The sequence below is a fragment of the Dermacentor andersoni genome, chromosome 1, assembly GCF_023375885.2.
Source record: "Dermacentor andersoni chromosome 1, qqDerAnde1_hic_scaffold, whole genome shotgun sequence".
NCBI classification, from domain to species: Eukaryota; Metazoa; Arthropoda; class Arachnida; order Ixodida; family Ixodidae; genus Dermacentor; species Dermacentor andersoni.
In genome coordinates, this window is record NC_092814.1 from 103,324,722 (window position 1) to 103,346,365 (window position 21,644).

Sequence of the window (21,644 nt, forward strand, 5' to 3'; positions counted from 1 at the left end):
CTAATGGCCGAGGCAGTGTGGCCGCGACGAAAATTCACCATTGGCCGATGAGGTAACAGGCTGCAAGCCGTCGTGGAATGCTTTCGTACAGTTGGCAAGGTCGATCCAAATAGGTCGCTAAGCTTGGGGGGAAGTGGTTCAGTACAAATTCTCACCGACATCAGCAAGGGTGGTTATGGGAGCAGCGATTGAAGCGCAACTATGTTTGGAGGGAACAAACATTGGGAAAGAAAAAAAGCATATTTCAATTTAAGTGAGACACAGTTATATTCACTCAACGAAAATGAAATTCCGGGTCAATTGTATATGACGTGATGAGTAAAGAAAATACAAGTTTATTCCATTTTATTATTATTAATAAATACATTTTTTTTCAGCGGCCATCGTTACAGGGGGCGTTGATGCCGCTATCATTTGCAATGCAATGCAGCTCTTGAAATGCGCAGAAAGGCACGCTCGTAAAGTGCACCTGTTGAAATACGCCCCCCTCACATGTTGTGCTGTTTTTCTTGTCAACGTTTGTCTGAATTTGGTGACACGGGTAGCTTCATCACTTCTTAACCTGTTCAGTCAAAAGTAGTGAGTTACGACCGCCAGATAACTGTTTAGTTGTTTGCGTGCGACTGCACTGGCTGACGGGCTTGACATTCGATAATAGGACGAGCACTCTACATGTAAAGCTTTCGTCGGCCTCCAAAGAAAGTATGTTCTGTGCATCGGTGCGATTTCAACAACCGTACAGCTGGCATTTTCCTGCATCGCTTTCCACGCTGAAAGCTCAAAATGCCCATCAGGTCGAATGGCAAGGCAATTGAATATATAGCTCTAAAGACAGCCCACCAAAACAAATTTTGTGCCTTCAAAAACCAAAGACGTCACTTCTGTTTTTAACGTACATGGCGTCATATAACTTTTTCTTCCGCCAGAAGTATTCCCTCCTCATAGAGATGGCACTAAGCCCCATGAATTGCCAATGAACCGCCATGTTTTGAACGTATGGGCTCCTATGGAAGCTTCGCTACCAGGTATAGTTACCTTGCGGTTAGCTTACCCTTGAGTGTCCTCGAGATAACACGTGCGGGTTAGATTGACGGCTGTTGAAGCGGCGTGAAATTCGTTGTCACATATCCAACATGATCTGCGTGCCTATCGGCGGCTGATCAGCCCGATCTTCACACCTCTCAGAAATATGCGCTGTTTTTGTTGCTGTTTCCTGTCTGCGTCGCGTTATCCTTACGATCCGGATGAACTTGTACTGCCAAAGGCAGCCCGAGACGATGCGGCACCGTTCTGCGAATAGCGGCGTTCGGGCGCTGTATGTGCGCAATCCCTGCATCAGGCCAACGTCGGGGGGCGCTCGCAGTGACAAAGAGTGTTAGTGGAATGTCTAAGGTCCGATATTAAGGATTTCGGGAATGGTGCCAAAATTCTCCTATTAGGTGGCATGAATGCCCATATACCAGATCTAGGTGGCTATACCGACTACAATGGGAAGTCAATGCTAGATCTTGAGCAACATAACCTCATTATCGTGAATACAGGGCTTAAGTGTGAAGGCAGATCGCGTGGGAAGTGGGAAACCGGCAATCAACCATTGATTACTGTCTAATGACAGAAGGAATTCATGATAAGTTGAGAGAAATGGTCATTGACGAGGAAGGGCATAGCAGCATAGGGTGTGACCATAAACGGATCATTTTGAAAATAGGATATGTAGTTGGAAAAGAGAGCAAGGAGCAGAAAATGGCCAGTCCAAATTTGAATGCTGAGCAAATAAATATAGTCACAATAGTCAAGGAAGAACTTGGCAAATGGCCAAGCAAAGAGTGGGAATATAATGAGCTTCTAAGTGTAATAACAACAGAAATACAGAAAGAGAAGCAACGTGGTCGTTGGAAAGAAAAAAAGAAGCCCAAAAGCTGGTGGAACAGGGAGATACGAGAAGTGATCGACGAACAACAGAGAGCATCCCGAGAACACAAGTAGGCAAAAAAAAATAAGTGCAGTTGCCGCAGGATGAAGTAGCCAAAAAAAGGTGAAATATACCGGGAGAAAAAAATCTATGGTTTAAATAGTGGTTCAAGCAAAGATAAAAGGTGAAAGTAAACGTTGGTTGTCAGAAATATGCGAGAAAAAAGAAGGCCGCACCTAGAATATTTTGGAACCACATAAACTTATTAGGCAGGACATCTGGAACAATGCAGCAACATATCCTAGACGAAGATGGAAACAAACTGGAAGGGGATGTGGCATTAAATTACATCCAAAAAATAACAGCCGAATCTTTCCAAGGCAATGACGAGGTTGTAATTGAGGAAAAAAAGAGCATGAAAGAGAACCGAATGGAAAAGAAGCTGGTGCTGGCAAATTTCAGCTGGAAGAAAGCCTAAGAGAAAATTCCTAAGCGCACAGCAACAGGGCTAGACAAGGTTCCCGTTAGGTTGATTAATGAACTAGGACCAAAAATTAAGGAAGCTCTGGTGAAAGCAGTAGAAAAAAACATTAAAAGATCGACGAATACCAGACAGTTGGCAACAAAGTAGAATTAATTTAATTTATAAAGGGGGCGAAAGATAGAATTCACTCATATAGACCATTGACCATTACATTAGTAATATACAGGTTAGCAATGCAGGCAAGTAAATTAAGCTGCAAGCATGGGGAGAGAATAATGGCATTTTGGGAGAACTTCAGAATGGCTTCAGAATAGGTAGGCGTCTGGATGATAACTTAATTATCCTTACTCAGTGTACTGAAATATCCAGAGTAGAAAAAAGACTGTTATATGTGGCCTTTTTAGACATTACAGGAGCATATGACAATATAAACCGCAATATTTTGTGGGATATTTTGGAAGGGGAAGGCCTCGGTGACGATTGTCTGCAGCTTTTGAGAGAGATTTACCTAGAAAATGCCGTTTGCGTTGGGAAGGGATGAGGAGCGAGGAGAAAGTTGATATCAACGAGGGACTGAGGCAGGGGTGCCCTTTATCCCCACTGCTGTTTATGATGTACATGGTGAGGATGGATAGGGCCCTAGAGGAAAGTAATACCGGCTTTAATCTTTCATACAAACAGGAAGATACAGTAGTAAAGCAGCAGCTTCCGGGTTTGTTTTATGCAGACGACATTGTGTGGCTAGCTAACTAGCAAAGTGATACGCAACGTTTGGCTAATATCTGTGGACAGGAAGGCAACAATTTAGGTCTGAAATTTAGTGTTAAAAGATCAGGTGTTATGGTATTCAATTAAAACAATGAACAGACAGTGTCAATTCAGGGCCAGGAAATACCTCGGATAAAAGAATATAAATACCTTGGTATATGGATAAACGAAGGCAATAGAGATATGGAAACACACGAAAAAACAATAACAGCAAAGGCGATGAGAAATGCGGCCATAATGAAACACAGAGCGCTATAGGGATACAACAGGTACGAGGTGCTCCAGGGTATGTGGAAAGGTGTAATGGTTCCAGGACTTAGATTTGGAAATGCGGTTGTTTGCTTGAAATCAGGGGTACGATCAGGACTTGATGGCTACCAAAGGTCAGTGGGACGCCTCGCATTGGGCATTCACGGAAAGACTACAAATGAAGCTGTGCAGGGTCATATGGGCTGGACAAGCTTTGAAATGAGAGAAGCTCACAGTACAATTGATTATGAAGAGTTTGAGTAATATGGAAGAAAGTAAATGGACTGGGAGAGTTTTCAGGTATTTATACAGGAAAAACATTGATTCGCTGTGGAGGAAGAGAACTAGGAAGCTTACCAACAAGTATGCGTGCTGTATGATGAGCAACATGGCAACAAAGAACGTCAAGCAGAAAGTCAGAGAGGCTAAGATAATCTCATGGGTGGCGGCAATGGAAAAGAAACCTGCTATGAGTAACTACGTAAGAGGAAAACACAAAATCAGGAAAGAAACAATTTATGATAACTCAAAGGGAAGCTCATCACTTTTCGAAGCAAGATCAGGATGCCTTAGAACACACACTTATAAAGCGAGATATAAGAAGGAAGAAGAAGCATGTGCGTGCTGCAGTAAAGCTAGGGAAATGATGGAGCATGTTTTATTAGATTGTGAAGATATCTGCCAAGCAGTCGATTTAGGCATCTCTGGCTTCCTTGAAGCCCTTGGGTTCAGCGAGACCAAGGGGAAAGTAAACATGTCCGCAGTAGAGATTAGTAAGTGGCAATTGGAAGATTGGTGGAAGTAGGCAAACGACAAACAACGGAGGCATACAAAAACAAAGTTCACAATAGGGGTTTGGAAATTTCGTTATAGGAATTCATTGTTTTCTTTTTCCTTTTCTTTTTAACATAGGTAGGACATTAGGCAATATAATAACAAGAGCTTGGTGGGGCAACCCACCACCCCGTTCTAAAGGGAACACTCATGGCATCTATCGATCCATCTATCCGCTACCATGCGTGGTGTGCTCGGCGTTTCTTTTGTGTCTGTAACGAAGTGAAATGCTTGCTTGGGCAACATCGAGCCCGAGGAGTTTCGTGACGCATGCAACATGTGGTACTGCAGGTCTCTACGCCGAATATATCGAATATTCGAAAAATCGAACAGTAGATATTCAATTTGCGAATCGAACTATTTGAATGTTCACTATTAGATTCGGTGATATTTCGAGTATTTGCACACCCCTAGTTAAAAGTTTTAAACAGCCTGCATACTCAGTTCTAAGTGTGGCACCTGCACCAGCTGCATTATTGGCCATCAAGTTACAGCATCCCTGATTTTTAATAATATCGCACGAGTGTCGACTGCATGGAATGTCAGTGCCATATAATGGTGAGATCAGAAATAGTATACACAAGCGCACAAACCACCCGCCAGTGCAAGCATCATTTGCGATACTGTTCACATCAGGAGTGTACACGCCCAGCCTTTATTATCCGTGAGGCTTCATCGTTCACAGAAAATACCTAGTATGCGCTGATAAATTCCCTTTATTATAACTAATTTTTTTTAAAGTCTAATCCCATGGCGCATGCGTGATTCCAGTAATACGAAAGAAAAATGAAAAGCGCATCACAGATTACACATCTCATAGTCGGGTACATATACCACTTCACACCGTTTTTTTTCGAACAGAGGTGCACAGATAATCCTGGCAGGGCATGTGTCATCCTGAAAACAGTGTGGCAGATGACACTCGCACTGTAGTGTGCTTTGTGTGCATGTGCATACCATCGCCAACCTTGCTGCTTCTCACCATTATTAAGGCACTAACATGCCCTGCTGTCGATGCTCTCACAATATTAAAAATCAGAGAGGCTGTACACAGAGCTGTTTTAAGTGTTTATGTTGCTGTTACACAGCAGAATGGAGAAACCAAGTGAGCTATATTTCTGGGAAAAGAACCACGCACATGGACTCCAGCATCTGTCGACCAAAGGGGTGCTGTGCCCATGGAACTGCTGCATCAGGCCCCTGTTTGTCTTGAGAAAGCTGCGGATTTGCAATAAGTGCTGCCAAGGACCACACCTGGATATGGGAATGCATTGACAGGGCATCATCAAGCGGGCATACTGTAAAGAGATACTGTTTTTAGAGAAGACAAGCAAGCAAATCATAAAACCTGTGCCAAGTCTTTCCGTCCCACACTTGCAGCACATGTAGCATTGTTGTTGCAGGCACTGACAGGGTCTCCACTATCCAACCTAAGAGTGTTTCAGGACATGAAAAAATTTTGCTATATTAGATCCGCCCATGATTCTGTGAGGTTGAGTTATATATACGATGGTGTAACTAACACATATGATGTGCAGAAAACAAGGATCTGCAAGAAGCAGAAGCAGTGAATAAATGCTGCTCGTACTAATTTAAAAATGATTTCTTTCTCCACACCATAAATTCAGTAAAATGATTCTTCTTCAGATTCATCTTGTGTGCATGACTTTGAACAAGGTCTGCTAATCATACCTGACCTCTAATCAAATGCCAGTACACTTGAACCTCATTATAATGAAGTTGAAGGAGGGGCCTAAGGCACTTCGTTATATCCATTATTGCCATTTACTGCAATATATGCCCAATGGGGTGCACAATTGTGAACATGAAAATAAGAAGATAGCATTGTGGCCCGCAGAACCGTGACACGGCTACGCATGCAATGAAATTTAAATAAAACAAAAAAATCTCCGGTGTGTGCAACATGCGACTTCTTGGAACTTGACACAACAACCTTTAGACAGCTGCCTTCTGTTCCATGCTGATGGTCTTTCGCATGCGCTTTCCACTTGGCTCGTCGCGGTCGAGCAGCACGTGGCACACAACACAGCACTCTACTGTGTGATCGAGGAGGCAAGCAAACTTGGCTCAGCTGGCTCGAAGCCTCTGAGATTGCATCGATGGCAGTGCGATCTAGGAGGCCACGCCCATTTGCCAGCCTGTGCAGTGTGCCGCAGAGAGAAGTGAATGCACGGCTTGGGCGTGACCCCCGAAATTGTGCCAGGGAGATCTCGGACGCCAGGTCCAGCTCCAGCTGCCTGAGCGGCGCACCGTAGACAAAGATAGTAGCGAATGCACTAGTCGTTCGCACTGCTGCACTTATCGGTAGATTCGTGCAGAATTCCATGTGACCCTTAAGATTATGCCAGGAAGATCCCAGAGGTGACGCCCAGCTGTGCGCACAGTAGAGACCAATGCACCAATCTTTCGTACAGTTGCGCGTAGCTGCTCGCGCAGCCAGGAATACACAAGAGAGAGAGAGAGGTGAGTGGAAAAGTGCGATAGTGCAGCTATGCATGAGAAAAACCAGTGTTGCTCGACGGCATACTCGACATGGGAAATTTAAGCTGCTGAGGCAAATGAGTGCCCAACCACGTGTATAGCGATGTATTCGGTGCACAAAGGTCGCATATTTTTTGGTTTCGAAGACGAAGCTAGTTCATTATATCTGTTGCCAGGACAATTGTACTTCGTTAAAATGAGGTTTTAAATACATGGATCTCTATGGGGATTTCAACAGGAATTTCATTTACTTCGTTATATCCATTATTTCGTTATCACATGGTTAGAGTGTATATAAGCTTTTGTGACACTCCTTTTCTCTAGTTTTATTTGATGATGTATGTGCTTCGTGAAACAGGCATCTCATTCTATAAATTTCTTTCTTATATTGTCACATTTTTTATTTTATTTTATTTTAGCTCATGCTATGCTGTGGGGTTAACAGTGCTTTCATCTGCTTATGTAAGCATCATAAAGAAAGCACCGAGTTCTCCACCTATTATGGCAATGATTTGTGTTATTCCTGTTGATGGACATTTCTTTTTTCTCTGCGACATAATTTTTTTTATGCATATTGATGAACTCGTGTGTATCTCATACTGGATGTGCACATCTGTAAGCTTCATTGTAAGTTTTCTAAAAGATACTTGGTCTTGCAAGCAAGACCAGAGCATGTGCTAAATAAATGAATGTGACCGAAAATTCAAATTCACGATGACTAGTGATGGTAATGCGTTAACATTGAATCATTATAGCGACACAAGGTATTTCCACCGTCAAAACGAGTTTATGAAGTACGTACTGCAGCAGGACTTTTCTTTCGTGCTTACCTAAGAACACTCGGTGCCATCTAGCGCCACCGCCACAAACTCTGTGCATAGCCTCCAAAATGCATCGTTCGCTGGCGTGTGTGAATGCTGAGAAACACGTCATGTGGCAACCGAGCTCCTCTCTCGCGCTTATTTCTGGGCACGCTGCTCCATCTAGTGGCGCTTCCGAGAAGTCTGCACGTGGCCTCTGAGACGAGACGTCTGGTGTGCCGGTACGTGCGAGCGCTGAGAATTGTTCCCTCGCATGCTGCACATTCAGTGGCAGATACTCAGTGAGCCAAGTTGGATAGAGGTTCATTGAATTGCAGCATATACCCAGTGAATTTATGGCGCAGCCTGCTAATACGTTGAGTTCCTGTCCTTGAGGAACCCTCATGATGTGCATTCGATTTTGCTCAGCATCGGAGAAATTGAAGGGATCTTTTTCGTGATTGTAGAGCGGCACATTCCTAGTTGGCCAAGTTGGCGTCAAAGACATTAATTGAAGAGCGGCACACATCTACTGGCACGTACCGAGTGGCGCATACCCAGAGCTCCAAGTCAGTGTCAAAAAGTTTATACCCATCTGCACTGCTACCTACCCAGTCCCGCATCTACAGTGACCCATATCAGCATGAAAGAGGTTTGTTGAGCGGCACATATGTCCGCATTGCCACATATTCAGTAACCGAAGTTGGTCCGATGGTTGGTTTCAAACCTGGTACCTCAGCACAGCAGTCCAATGCACTACCCATTCGACCACAAACTACCCAGTGACCCAGGTTGGCGGGAAAACGGTTAAGATACAAACAAACATATCTAGATATGTACAACCATCGGTAATGGCTGTACATAGCCCCGGGAAAGTGGGTGAAGTACCCTAGGAATGCTAACACATTAAAAGCTTTCTATTTAGCTAATGGTTCCTTCACAGACGTCAGCTAATTTGTTATCACAAATCTACTGTGTAGACTCAAGCATGCCTAGATAGCCACTGACAAATACAGTAGACATTCATTGATTCAACTCTGGTTAATTCAATTTTTCAGTTACTTCAATCCCAGTCAGCGCCCATGCATCTCTATGAGCCCAAACTTTCGTTATTTAGATCCTAAAGTTAGCCTTTACCAGATAATTCAAACTTCACCAGGCGGCACGCATGCCCCTAACCCTCATGGTGACCCCAGTAGCAACCCCTTTAGTGGCAGCATTTGTCTCTGCGGAGCTTAGGGGACAGTGAATGCACTGAACACATGTAATAATAATAATAAGAAGAAGAAGAAGAAAACTCCCATCGAAAACACCGATTTTAGGCCTGCTCTAGGAACATTTCCAAGCAATAACCATAGCTCACGATGTATGATAACTGTATTTACCAGATTCTAACATGCACCTTCATTACTTTTTTCCAACAAAATTCTGCCAAAAATTACCTGCACGGTGCCACTGGACACGACACCAAAACCGCCCTTGCTGCATTTGTATGCTTTATTGCGAAACACAGATGTAGGACAGCAAAGCAGACTTTAGGAAACCGACCGCCATAGCACAACACATATTAGACCCATGCCCATTTTCCCTGCTAAAGAATCAAGTGCTTTTTAGATTTCTACTTTCTTTAGGAGCTTAATGTTATTTCTACATTAGTTTTCTATTTTGGACACATAGAAAGTGTGCACGTTTGATTCGGGGCCATGTTAAAATCAAGAAACGCTGCAAAATTAATCAGTGGTGTGTTTTGAAATTTTTTCTGCATCTTGTATCATTCACCCTGCCAGATAATTGATCAATTTCGTCGATACCGTCAAGGTCAAATTAATGGAAGAAGACTGCACAAAAGAACACCTAATATAAACATAAGCAAACAGGTTAAGCTGCATGATTTCACAAGTGGCATTTTCAGATCAATGACATTTCCAGTTGCTGTTGCTGTGGAACTAAAACACTATCAAGTTGATAGCTATTATACTGTTAATGCGTTAGTATTCTTGGAGTACCTCATGCACTCTCTGAGGGCTTTGTGTGTTTGTATGTATGTATATAACCATTTTCCCACCTGCTTGAGTCACTGGGTAGTCCATGGTCGAATGACTATCGCATCGGGATGCTGTGGCGAGAGAAAGGGTTCAAAACCAACCATTTGACCAACTTGTGTGGCTAAGCATATGGCAATGTGTACATATGTGCTGCTCAACAAACCTCTTTCACATCGACGTGGATTACTATAGATGCTGGACTGGATAGCTACTGCTGTTCAATGAAACTCTTTGAAGCCGACTTGGAGCATTACTCGTTCTGTGCTAGTCTTCAATGAACCTGTTTGATGTCAACTTGGGTCACTAGGTATGTGCAAGTAGGTGTGTCCCGCTCTTCAATAAAAGTCTTTGACGCCATCTTGAGTAACTAGGTAGTACGTGCCACTGGGAATGTGCCACTCTACAAGGACGAAAAAGATCTCTTAAATTTAACTTGTTTATCAAATTATTTCCATAACTCCTCACAACTAACCCTACTGCACATATAAGTTGTCTCTAGAGAAGTTGTTACAGTCTCTCTTGCTTCATTTATTGTATTAATTAAATTTGTTAGAAACTTGTTCTTTCATCTTCATCCACTAACATTTGTATAATATCTTTGTACTCCTTTTTGCTATTTCATACAGCCTTTTTGTTTCCTTTAATGCACTATATTTATATTTGTTAGAGACTCGTCCTTCCATCTTGACCCACTAACATTCTATAATTTCTTTGTACTCCCTTTTTTTCTTTTTGCTAATTCCCTTGTATCCTCCTCTCACATAATACTCCTTCAGGAACCTGTGAGGTAACTGAATAAATAAATAAATAAACGATGCTGAGCAGCATTGAACCCATGTTAGAAGGGCTCTTCAAGGACAGGAAGCTGACGCCTTAGTAGGCTGCGCCACGAATGCACTGGGTATGTGCCGCTGTTCAAGGAGCCTCTCGCCAACTTGGGTCACTGAGTATGTGCCACTCGACGTGCGGCAAGCGAGGGAACAATTTTCAGCGCTCGCAAGCACCGATGCACCACGCTTCTTGTATCGGATGCCACTCACAGACTTCCTGGCAGTGCCACTAGATGCATGACGCAGCGTGTCTAGAGAGAAGCATGAGGAAAGAGCCCGGTTGCCGCAAAACACATTTATAAGTGTTTGCCATGCACCGGCATGCCATGCATTTTGGACGTCACATGCAGGCATCAGGTGGAGGCACTAGATGGCACTGAGCATTCTTAGGGAAGCAGAAAAGAGGAGTCTAGGCGCAGTAAACACCTTATACATAACTCATTTTGGTGGTGGCAATATATTGTACTGCTATATTGATTCAATGCTAAATGCATTACTGTTGACAATGATCGTGAGATGGGTTCGGCTGAATTTTTTTAAACTTTGCAATTTTCACTATACTGAAAGATTTCAATATGTACAAACTGGGAATTCTGCTCTGATAAATTATTGCCTTTTTTTAATCCAACAAATTCAGACCAACCAAGGTAGTGATTCGTGAATTAAATGGCTCATTATTGCCATATCTTGTTTATAAATTAAAGCACTGAAGCTGAAGCGTTCCCAAACTAAACTACCACAGCTGCACTAAGGCTGTGCACTGTTTCTTGTGTAGAGTCAAGGGAAGAAAAAAATATTAATACAACAAAGGCTTACATGTAGTTCTGTGCCAGAAACTGGTTGATTGGCATAATGCCCGACATGTTGTATATGAGCACGGCTGCACTTGGCACAGGGTGCTGCTGTGAAGATGTTTGGCGGGCAGTCCTCCTTTGAGTTCTTCCCTTTCCTTTCTGCAAGGATATGGGGAACACTGCGGTCTGGCCATTTTACACACACTTTTTCTTTTTCGATCTGGACTGATTAACCAACAGAAATAAATGTTGTTACCTTTACGTAGAAATTTAAAAATGCATTGTTTCAGTTGGCATGCCAAGATAATGCTGTTGGCTTCAAACACTCACCTATGGATTTTGCAGCATTGGTGGAATGATATCATTGTAAAGCTGAACTTTTTACATAACCTAAACTCCTATCAACCTTAAGTCGCAAAACTTGGAAAAAAAATTCCAGGTAAGCAGCATTTTGAGATAAGCAAGATATTAAAATTTTCGGTAAAACAATTTGAAATTCTAAATAAAAAACTGCACCAGCAATCACATCTTTACAGCAATAGTTATGGTGCATCACATAGTTTTAAAAAAAATGCAGTCAACCTCCAATAATTAGACTGTGACAAGACAAGAAGCACTGGTAAAATTATGTGGCGAACAATTTAAAAGGAATTTCAACTAGGCTTCACTATACAATGACACTCAAAACATGCACAAAAAGCTGTTGCCACATGGGGAATACGCTTTATTACCACAGAGCGCCGCTATTAACATAAGTGGTTGCATTCTTTGCCCCAGTATATGAGGCATGCATCCAGATAAAACTGAACTTTATATGGCTGCTGAAACACATAAAACATTCATTTCATTTCAGTGATACTCTCAGTTCAGAAGGATGGTTTGTTGAGTGAGTTGGTAGTCTATTTTTACGAAGGGAAGAAAGACGAATATTCTTTGTAGGAAGTCTTATTGCAGTGCTCGCCTCGAGAATGCAATATTACATTTTTAATCCAGCCAAGCGTACCTTATACCACAGCCAAGTCTAAGAGCATGAGGCTGCTGTAGTTATCCAGCGAATTATTTGCACACATTTGGGCTTTAGAAGCTCATGCAAGCATTACGCCACTTGCGAACTCGTAAATGCGAATTGTAAATGCGAACTGCAACGAAATTTTGGACTGTGTAGAAAGCCTAGTTTCAAACAGCATGGATATAGTGTAGCCTGCATGTGCAAGGTTGCCCTGTGTCTCCTTTACTAGCTCGGCCGTGGCTTCACATGGCTGTCAGCGCAGCTGAGTGCATACGCAGCCCGCGTGCCCTGCCTTAGAGGTAATCTGCGGTGTGTGCAAAGACTGGGTGAGCTGAGATGGCATGGCATTGTGCGCTGTCTTCCCGCCTGTTTAGTACTGGAGGTTGCACAATCTCAAGTTTCGGAGACACATTGAAGCAAAAGGCAGACGTAACATTCGCTCCCCGCTGCCGGCGGCGCTTTCATGATAGCATCAACCGCTCCAGCAGGTGACACAATCAGCAGCAGGGACGGAGAGGACTTGAAAACGTGGCTGGATTCACTTTGTACCACTGATGTGGAATCATCAACACAGCATGAAACCGTATCTTTCTTTGCCGACTCTCAAATTCAACAAAATGATGATTTTTCTAATTCAAATTTCCTTTTCCGGTTGCCCAATAATTTGGAAAAATATTGCGGCCCCTTCCATGTAAGAAAAATCCATTGGTGACTGTACTTATTTGCATAAAAGACCAAATTTAAATGTAACGAAATTTCGATGTAACAAAGCAAATTGCCAATTTTACCGACTTCATTATATTGAGGTTTAATTGTGTGTGAAATACAAGTGAATGTCTCGAAAAGCTCACAATATTGACATTTTTGATGCCAGAAATAGAAAAAATGCTGCCACTACCGCTCACCACAAGTGACTTGGAAACCGTAATGTTGATAACCAGTGCGACTCCTCGGCATGACCCCCCGAGATTGGGCAACACTCGCAGCGCATTAAATATTTCAAGAGGCCATGATCTGGATATGTATCATATCTGCTGACTGGCAGGCATAGAACTTCCTACAAGACTTACTAGAGAGTACTCTGGCACAATAGTGGCTATGAAAGCTGCAAGCATGGCGGTATCGCCAGCATGGGAATGATGGGCAGTACATGAAGTTGCCAAAGCTTTGTCCTTCTAGCTTGAAGCAGCTTAATAACTTTGCAAGTTAATCACTTTCAACAAAACATTACCTTATAAATATAACAATTTACAATTATTCTGCCTGTGCACAGTCTCTCATTGCCTTCTGAATTTAGATAAAAAAGGAGGATTGCTTTGAAATTCAGGCAAACAAAGGCAGATGAAGCGTGGTAAATAAGCCCACTACAATGTATAAAGCCACAAGCACAAAGATCAGACAAATCAATCAGTAACCACCACTACCGTGGCAGCTGAATGATCACAGTGCCAGAATTCCCTCCAGTAATTTTAGAAGGAAACTCTATGCTGCCATGTGCGCACATTGTCTGCTTAGGTGCTATTTAAAAGCTGTTAATACAAAAATTAGACAATTACCAGCCCTGTAGCTTTGCCAAGGTTGCTTCTATAGTATATATTATACTTATTTATAACGAATTTAGCCAAAGTGAGATGTCGCTACCAGGGATGAACAGTGTCAAACAGGATCTGCAAGTAGGCAACCTCACAAAACCGTGATACTGTTCCTTATATTTCACTTTAGCAATGATATAGAGCATAGACCTTTTCATGGTGCCCAAGGTATCTGCTTTTTGGACTGAGGCATCTTTGAGTAGGAGCATCAAACATTTGGTCCTTTCAGATTATTTCAGTGCAACCAGCAGTCTTAAACATGGCAGCACCCATAGATTGTACCATGGAAATATGCATGCAGCAATGGGAAAGCTTACCCTTTCCTTGTAATAGAAGGATGAAATGGAGACATCCTGTGGTTGTGCAGTTGTCGTACCTGGACTATGTGGAGCGTAGAGGCTTACTAGAGACGAAGTGGAAGGGGGCCGGCTAGCCTTGTGCTGCGACGCCAGGTAGGCACCCAATGCACTCAGTGAACGTGGTGTCACCTCCGTAGGGGCATTCATCTTTTGCAGATGGGATGGCCGTGTGAAGCATACAAGGAAGTCTGACAAAGAAGTAGTGCCAGTCGAGTATAATGCAGCAAGGCATGTATTGCTGAGGTTACAAAGAAAATGCAGATTTTTTTTTTTTTTTTCATTTAAAAATTAACTTGTAGGTGAAGATTGTAGGTGAAGATGCTTTACCAACTAAGCCATAAGACCGTCCGTTCCAGCATGCAATTGAACAGGCTATTCCTACTGGAGGCGTGTACAGAGTGTGTAATAGGACAAACAGCATGTTGGATCATCATGGACAGAAAAGAATGATAGATTAGTCAGAGATCCAGCTAGACACAGGATATGAAGGTGAAAAAATGACCTATATGCTGAAAGATACAAAGCAAATGTTATAGTGTAAGAATAAAAGGATGTTAACACAAACAAAAGCTATCTGATCACTACAACAAATGAGCAATGCTATGTAGAGCAGTGCAACTGTTTAATAAACAATTTCAGCATGCAACACTTATTATACTTTTGCAGTCAATTTATTTGCTAGGTTCAATCATTCACACTTTAGCAATTTCATGCATGAAACATGCTCAAGTGCATGCACACACGCACCTACCTAAGAATGTAGCTCAATGATATGCATAAGCCAGCAACCTAAAGTGCAGTTTTAGAGATGATAACATGAAAGTGAGCAATCATAAATGGCCTTGAAATAAAGTGAAAGCAAATTTGTCAAAAAAGGGGCACTGGGTTCTCTGTACCACGATAATGCCACTGTGCTCTTTGCTTTGATAGCGAGTTTCTGGCATGCAATTCCATAACTGTGCTGGAACGCCCTACCTACTCGCTGGATTTACCCCCCTGCAACTTTTCTATTTGCTCCCCAAATGCGAAGTGGTGTTCTGGGAGCTACATTTCAAGGATGTGACAATTCAAAAGGAAAGAACATTGCTGTTGTTGAAGCGCTTAACAAAAGAGGAATTCCAAGGGTGCTTCCAGCAATGGAAGAAGTGGAACCAGTGCACTGCGTCTAATGCAGAGTATATATTTTTAATTTTTAATGTGACCACATTGATGCACCTGAAAGATTGTGCAATAAATTTTTTAAAACTTACTGCACAAACTTTTGGGACAGGCTTCATATATTCAATGGTGAAAAGCTCACCTGTGCACTTATTCACATGTAAACATGAAGGACGGAGTCCAAGCAGAGGCATTCTATGAGGGTCGTTTGGTAAGTATGGTAAAAATACAAGAGATGGTGCTACCATTCTGTTTTCTTTTAGGTGGCACGCATGAAGCACCCTTCATATGACAGCAAAACTTGTTTACGCTGGTACCAACAGTTAGTAAGCTTCTAACAGCCATTGGCACTGAGCTGTGTGGTGATTCCCACCAAAATGGAAGAAGCTGAATTTTGAGCAGTGATCAAACATTTTTATTTAAAACACTAGACGGCTGCCTGAATTAAAGCAGAACTGAGTGAAGTTCATGGAGGCTCTGCACCATCGCTGAAGACCATTCACTACTGGATAAATGAATTCAAATGTGGCCGAACTTCGACTCAAGATTAAGCGCGTCCTGGGTGTCCAATAGAGGTCACCACGCCAGAAATGGTACTGAAAATTCAGGGAATTGTCATGGAAGACTGCCAAGTGAAGGTATGTGAGATAGCTGAAATTGTAGGCATCTCGGCAGAGAGAGTTCACAATATTCATGAGAAATTGCAGATGAATAAGGTCCGTGCACGTTGGGTGCCGCGACTGCTGACGATTGAGCAAAGGTGCATGACAAAGCAGTGTTTATCGATGCATGATCGCGATCCGCAGGACTTTTGGTGTCGATTTGTGACAGTTGACGAGACGTGGATACATCATTACACTCCAGAGTCTAAACAGCAGTCAAAGCAATGGACTGGGCCTGATGAAAGTGCTCCAAAAAAGGCAAAGACTGTTTGTTCAGCCGGAAAGGTGATGGAGACTGTCTTTTGGGATTCACGAGGAATAATCTTTGTAGACTACTTACAAAATAGCAGAATGATAACAGGACCATATTATGCAACACTCCTAGATCAACTGAAGAAAGAATTGCACACTAAACAACCTGGGTTAGCACGGAAGAAACTCTTCTTTCACCAAGACAATGCTCCGCCCCACAGATCGCTTGTTGCAATGGCCAAATTGCACGAGTTCCGCTTCGAGGTTGTGCCTCATCCACCCCATTCTTCCTACTTGGTCCCATGCGACTTTTTCCTCTTTCCAAACTTGAAGAAGTGGCTGGACGGAAAGAAATTTTCTTCAGATGAAGAGGTTATTTCAGTGGTAAATCACTACTTCAAGGGCCTCGAGCCATCTTTTTTTTTCTGAGGGGATAAATAAATTGGGCCACTGCTGGAAGAAGTGTGTGGAGCTGGAAGGGAACTATGTTGGAAAATAAAATATTGTTTTCTGCAAACATGCTATCTTTAACTGCTTTTTACCACACTTATCAAACGACCCTCGTATGATGCTGCAGCAGTATCCTCATTGCAATGCATCTCTGAACATGCCTATTTGCCAAACTCTTAGTATTACATGGTTTTGTGTCCCAAAAGTAATTCTCTACTTGATACATCACAATATTACTTTCCTTTAATAATTAAAACCCTGCAGTCCAAAGCATCATCTTAGCAGGTCATAACTGCAATTCAGGCTGACCTCCCAGCTTTTCTACCTTAATGAATGTCTCTCTCTAGGAGCGCCTATGTAGGCTGTCAAATAAATATCACACTACTACCTGCGCCACAAAACCTTGCTCCTGATGTCCTCGGAAATGGCACGCTAGAATCTTGAAAGGAGCCATAAACAGCGTAAGGATGCTTGAGGCGTTCTGCGAGATAACCACTGTCCGAGTCCTCAACTTCAGCCGATTCCTACAAGAAAGCACAATGTTTATTGTACAATTTTGCTGTGAGTCATGCAACCTTGCAAATGTGAAGGTCAAGTGCCATATACTTACCACACAACTTTCAAGCGTTGCTACTAGTTGTCGCAGGCAAGGTTCTAAACAGTTGCGATTTCTTTTAACATGCTGCTCAGATGTCCCTCTAAGAACCTAGAAGCAGAAGGTAAAAAAGTACTTTTTAACTTAAGGCTGCAGTAGTGCACTACTGTTTTTGTACTTTATCCATCAATTCAAAGTATGTTATATACTGTGGGCCTTATACTAATAAATTAAAGTACTATCATATATAGTCACGAGTTCAACGAAAGTTCGTCTGGTCAGGTAACATGATGATGAAGAAATTGTGGTCACTGACCAAGTCAAGGAGAAAATAACACAGAGACTATCATATATGCGTGCAAATGAATATTTGTGATTCTGAAAGCAATCAAAATGTTTGTTCCAACTAGCAAAAGTTTGAACAATAAACAAACCTTTGCTAATCTGTTTTCAATGTTGCTGTCCACTGTTGTTCCTTTGAGAAACTGGAAAGTTGGGCTGGCATTGTAAGGATAACGCTGTGGAAAGTGAAGCTTTAGTTTCAGTACATGCATTCCAACAGTTATTGCAACACAGCAGACTCTTTTCTCTGCATCAAGCTGTAAAGAAAAGAAAGAAAGACAGTTAGGAACAAACTTAAATGAAGAACTGCTGCAGCAATGAGTGAATAGATCATAGTCAACTTGGCACATGATGATTGTAAGTGAACATACAGTGTTCCCTGAGTGACAACAGCACGTTGCCAACAAGAAAACATATTTCTGCCAAAGCAGTTATGGTAGTAAAACACACCGAATTTATAGGTCCCCTTGAGCAATAGAACAGTCAGTTATAAATAGTGTTTCTGGCTTTTATTTTTCATAAATTCAGCGTACTTTTTCTATTGCTACTTTCACCCTAAATTTTGTTTGTTTTTTACGGTGAATATATTTTTACAGATGAAGTTTCACTGGCTGTTTTCGGTGAATAATTGATTCACTAATATTGTTGATGCTGAAATGTGCTGTCCAACTGTGGATCCTGCTCTTTAACAGAGTAGTTGCACCCAATACATAGAATAACAAAGTTTTCAAGAAGCAGTCTAGCAAGGACACAATGCCATACGGTGAGTCTGGAGTTTATTTGTGACATAATGTGCGCATAGAGCTCCAACAAATAATGCAGAAAAAGAAGTTAAGCAGATATGACCTTCATTACGATCAACGAAATTTCCCAGTACATCCACTACAATGGCTGCAGTGCAAAGACTGCAAGGAACTGGGTCAAGGCTCCTCTGACCCTCTGTGTAAACCAACCCCTTCCCCACTGCTCATTTTCATTGCAGCAGCAGCCAAAATAGACAAAAATAAGAAAGAAAGTAAGGACTGCTTGAGTGGCAGGCTGACCGATGACTTTGACCTCGCCATGGCTTCTTGCATTGGAGCGCAGCTGTGTGCCAATCATCGTCTTAGCTCTCTGGTAAATTTACCTTTTCACCGTCCATTTTCGGCCTTTTTGAGGTTAAATAAAGAATGATGAACTCTAGTAATAAACAATCACTGCCTTCTGCAAAAACTGATTAGAAGTTTGATGAAAACGTAAAGATGGCATGTTCCGTCAGTGCATCCATTTCAGAGAATAATAAAAAAGAAGAAAAGAAATAAAGCTTAAAGATGCAAATGCAAAGAAACACACACACATGCATGCCAGGGCTTGGCAGTAGCAAAGATGCACGTATCTTAGATACTACCTTACGATATCAGTAAGAGTGTATCTCTATTTATTTTCTGATACAACAAATGAAGTATTGTTTATCTTAACATACATGACACTTCTATCAAATAATCCACGAATATGCTCAGAGTGCCTGAAGACTAGCAAATAAGAGCAGTTAAAGCTTATTATAAGAGAATCTTTCTTTGTTGGCTTATATGTGTGTGCTCAGACAAGAACAGTGACAGGGGAGCCAACTATTTTTTTATTTCAAGAAAAATCCCCCAATTCATCAGAAGCAAACTTATTTTTTCAGCACACACCTTTTCTTCAACATAAAAAGATCTGACTGAGATAAGGTGTAAAAAGCTGCTTATTCAGTTGTGCGATGTTTGACTTTGAGAGAGTGCAAGAAAATTAAAATTTTATATGCTTTGATACTTTTTCTGCCACAGCTACAGGACCTTGCTAATGGAAATACCAGAACAAATTCAATTATTTGCACAATATCACAACACAAATAAAAAAAGACAAATTTCACTATTAAATAAGAGGCTAAAAAAAGTTGCAGTATTGCCCGAAAGGCGAAACATTGATTGCGATAGCAAATTAGTGGACAGCTATACGCAGTAAAGATAGTAGTTTTATCGGCCATATACACTTGTAAACACTCACTCACTAACTGAATTAACCAGCATGGTGTCAGTGCGCACAGGCAAACATGAACACATCACACTCGATGAGCGTGGACACTCGCTGTCAAAATGCTGGTGTGAGCAAGTGCGGCAGCAGCAGTGAGCGAAGTGACCTTTGTTCAGTCTATCGCTTCAACGCAAGAGCGGCAAGAACACAGCGCGCACAAAGGTATGAGCCGTCTGCAGATCCCTTTCAATATATGGCGCGCGCAGCCGTGAAAAGTACGCACTTGTTGGCAGAATCGAAGCCACCCCCCTCTCTCCAGCGCTGCCTTCCCGCTTTCCTCCATATTGACCCTTTTTGTGAAGCAGTTTACTCAAGAGAAATGAGATGGCACTTTTGGCAGCGCGCCACACGTCTCAGCGAAAGCGCATGAATATGAAACCATACCTCTTCTGCCCTGCTTCTGTGCGATCAGCTGTCGAAATGAAACTGGGTTTTCGCTAACGCACTGTGCTCCATTCATGCTGCAGAATATGGAGTGGTGGAGTGAAGACATGTGCAGTAGTTGGCTGCAAGAATTGTGACTAGCATATTAAGGAGTGGAACGAATCTGTCTCCAAGTTCACGAGCCGCTGCTACATAAAGATTGCCTGTGCTGCCGGCTCTTCGCGATGCACGGCTTCCATCGAGAATTAAAAATTTAACTCATCCACCAGCATTGTACATAGGACTAACCTCCAAGGGAAGGACTTCAAGCACGGAACATCTGCATGATTGAGTACCGCTCGTCATACAGTGACAAAGGGAGTAGTGCTCCTTCTTGGCATATAGTAAGTTTCTCGTACGTTATCTAGACACATCCACCCCAACTCACATGAAAACTTCCGCCCACTCTATCGTTAACATATTAATAATAAGTTAACAGGCACACACTTCAATCAATATGCGCCAAAACATGGGTGACAGTGACTACACCGACAGCACACTAATGTTTGAAGCTGAACGTTTCGTAACGGTCAACACAGTAAGCGAGTGACTAGCAATAATGTGTATTTGCTACAAGTTATTACAACGTACAGAACATCTATGTTACAAGCCTTGTGCCCAGCAAGAACAAATGTATTGCAACTGAGCACACCCACGAGCGATCAGGCAGAAAATAAAAAAATGAGATAGTGACCACCCGGGCAATTTTGCTGAGTCAGAAAGGTGACAAACCGCTGATTGAAATTATTTGCTAAATAAGAAAAGAAGAGCCAAACACACTGATACTGATTCAACTGATAATCAAAATGTTAAGATCGCTTGTAACACATTTTTAGCCCCGCTTTTATTACGAGCACCGTATACGCTACTCGCCCAGTTTGGACAAAGCGTAATGAGCTCCGAAAGTGCTTACATGTCATTTGAAGTTGTAGCCAAAGCTTCGCATGCTGTCCACCCAGTCACTGTCTACGATATCCGTCGAAACAAGTTTGCACAGCCGCACCGGTGTCATGCACATCCATTGTAAACACAGAGGCAACAGAGGCAAGCAATGGGCGCATCACCACGTGATAAAACATGGCAGCGGCCATAGGATCGCCGTGAAAAGGGTCAATACGGCACACGAGAGTGAGCCACGATCGTCTGTTCCCCTAGTGCCCGGCCATGAAATGCGCAGTTGCTGTTGGAGAACTGCACCGCCCCACATCCTGCCTATCCCCTATGGCCTTTTGCACGATAGAAGACGGCGCATTTGCTCTCTGCTTTCCATTGCTGTTGCACTTTATGCGGAACATCACAGTGATGGCGACGGCAATAATGTGCCTGGAGTGTCCATATAATTGCTATCGCAATAAAATGGGCCTTATTTGGCAATTTTCTAATGTGTCTACTAACCTTGAGTTTCTCTTGAGATCTTTTCTGTGCATACTTTGCTACATGCTAAATGCGCTGCAAAGTGCACTGCTATCTCTGATGCACTGGTATCTTTAATACCGGTGGCAAAACTTGAAAATTTGCGAAAAGTCAAGAAT

General features: G+C 42.3%; 1 protein-coding gene across 10 annotated transcripts in view; it reads right to left on the reverse strand.

Moving 5' to 3' along the window:
• Positions 1 to 21,644, reverse strand: part of Wdr59 (WD repeat domain 59) — a 113,750-nt gene that overhangs the window by 42,475 nt on the left and 49,631 nt on the right. For 8 of the 10 annotated variants that reach the window (XR_008608677.2, XM_050193379.3, XM_050193378.3 and 5 more), the window contains exons 13-19: positions 17,730 to 17,894; positions 17,311 to 17,406; positions 17,089 to 17,224; positions 14,137 to 14,366; positions 11,241 to 11,377; positions 5,596 to 5,677; positions 5,386 to 5,501 (exon numbers count right to left, since the gene is read on the reverse strand). Coding sequence is in view for 9 of the 10 variants with exons in the window: in XM_050193379.3 (XP_050049336.3) it covers positions 5,386 to 5,501; positions 5,596 to 5,677; positions 11,241 to 11,377; positions 14,137 to 14,366; positions 17,089 to 17,224; positions 17,311 to 17,406; positions 17,730 to 17,894 (962 nt within the window). In the remaining variant the exon portion in view is untranslated. The remainder of the gene's footprint in view (positions 1 to 5,385; positions 5,502 to 5,595; positions 5,678 to 11,240; positions 11,378 to 14,136; positions 14,367 to 17,088; positions 17,225 to 17,310; positions 17,407 to 17,729; positions 17,895 to 21,644) is intronic. The other 2 variants (XM_055061852.2, XM_055061853.2) reach the window with 2 other exon arrangements.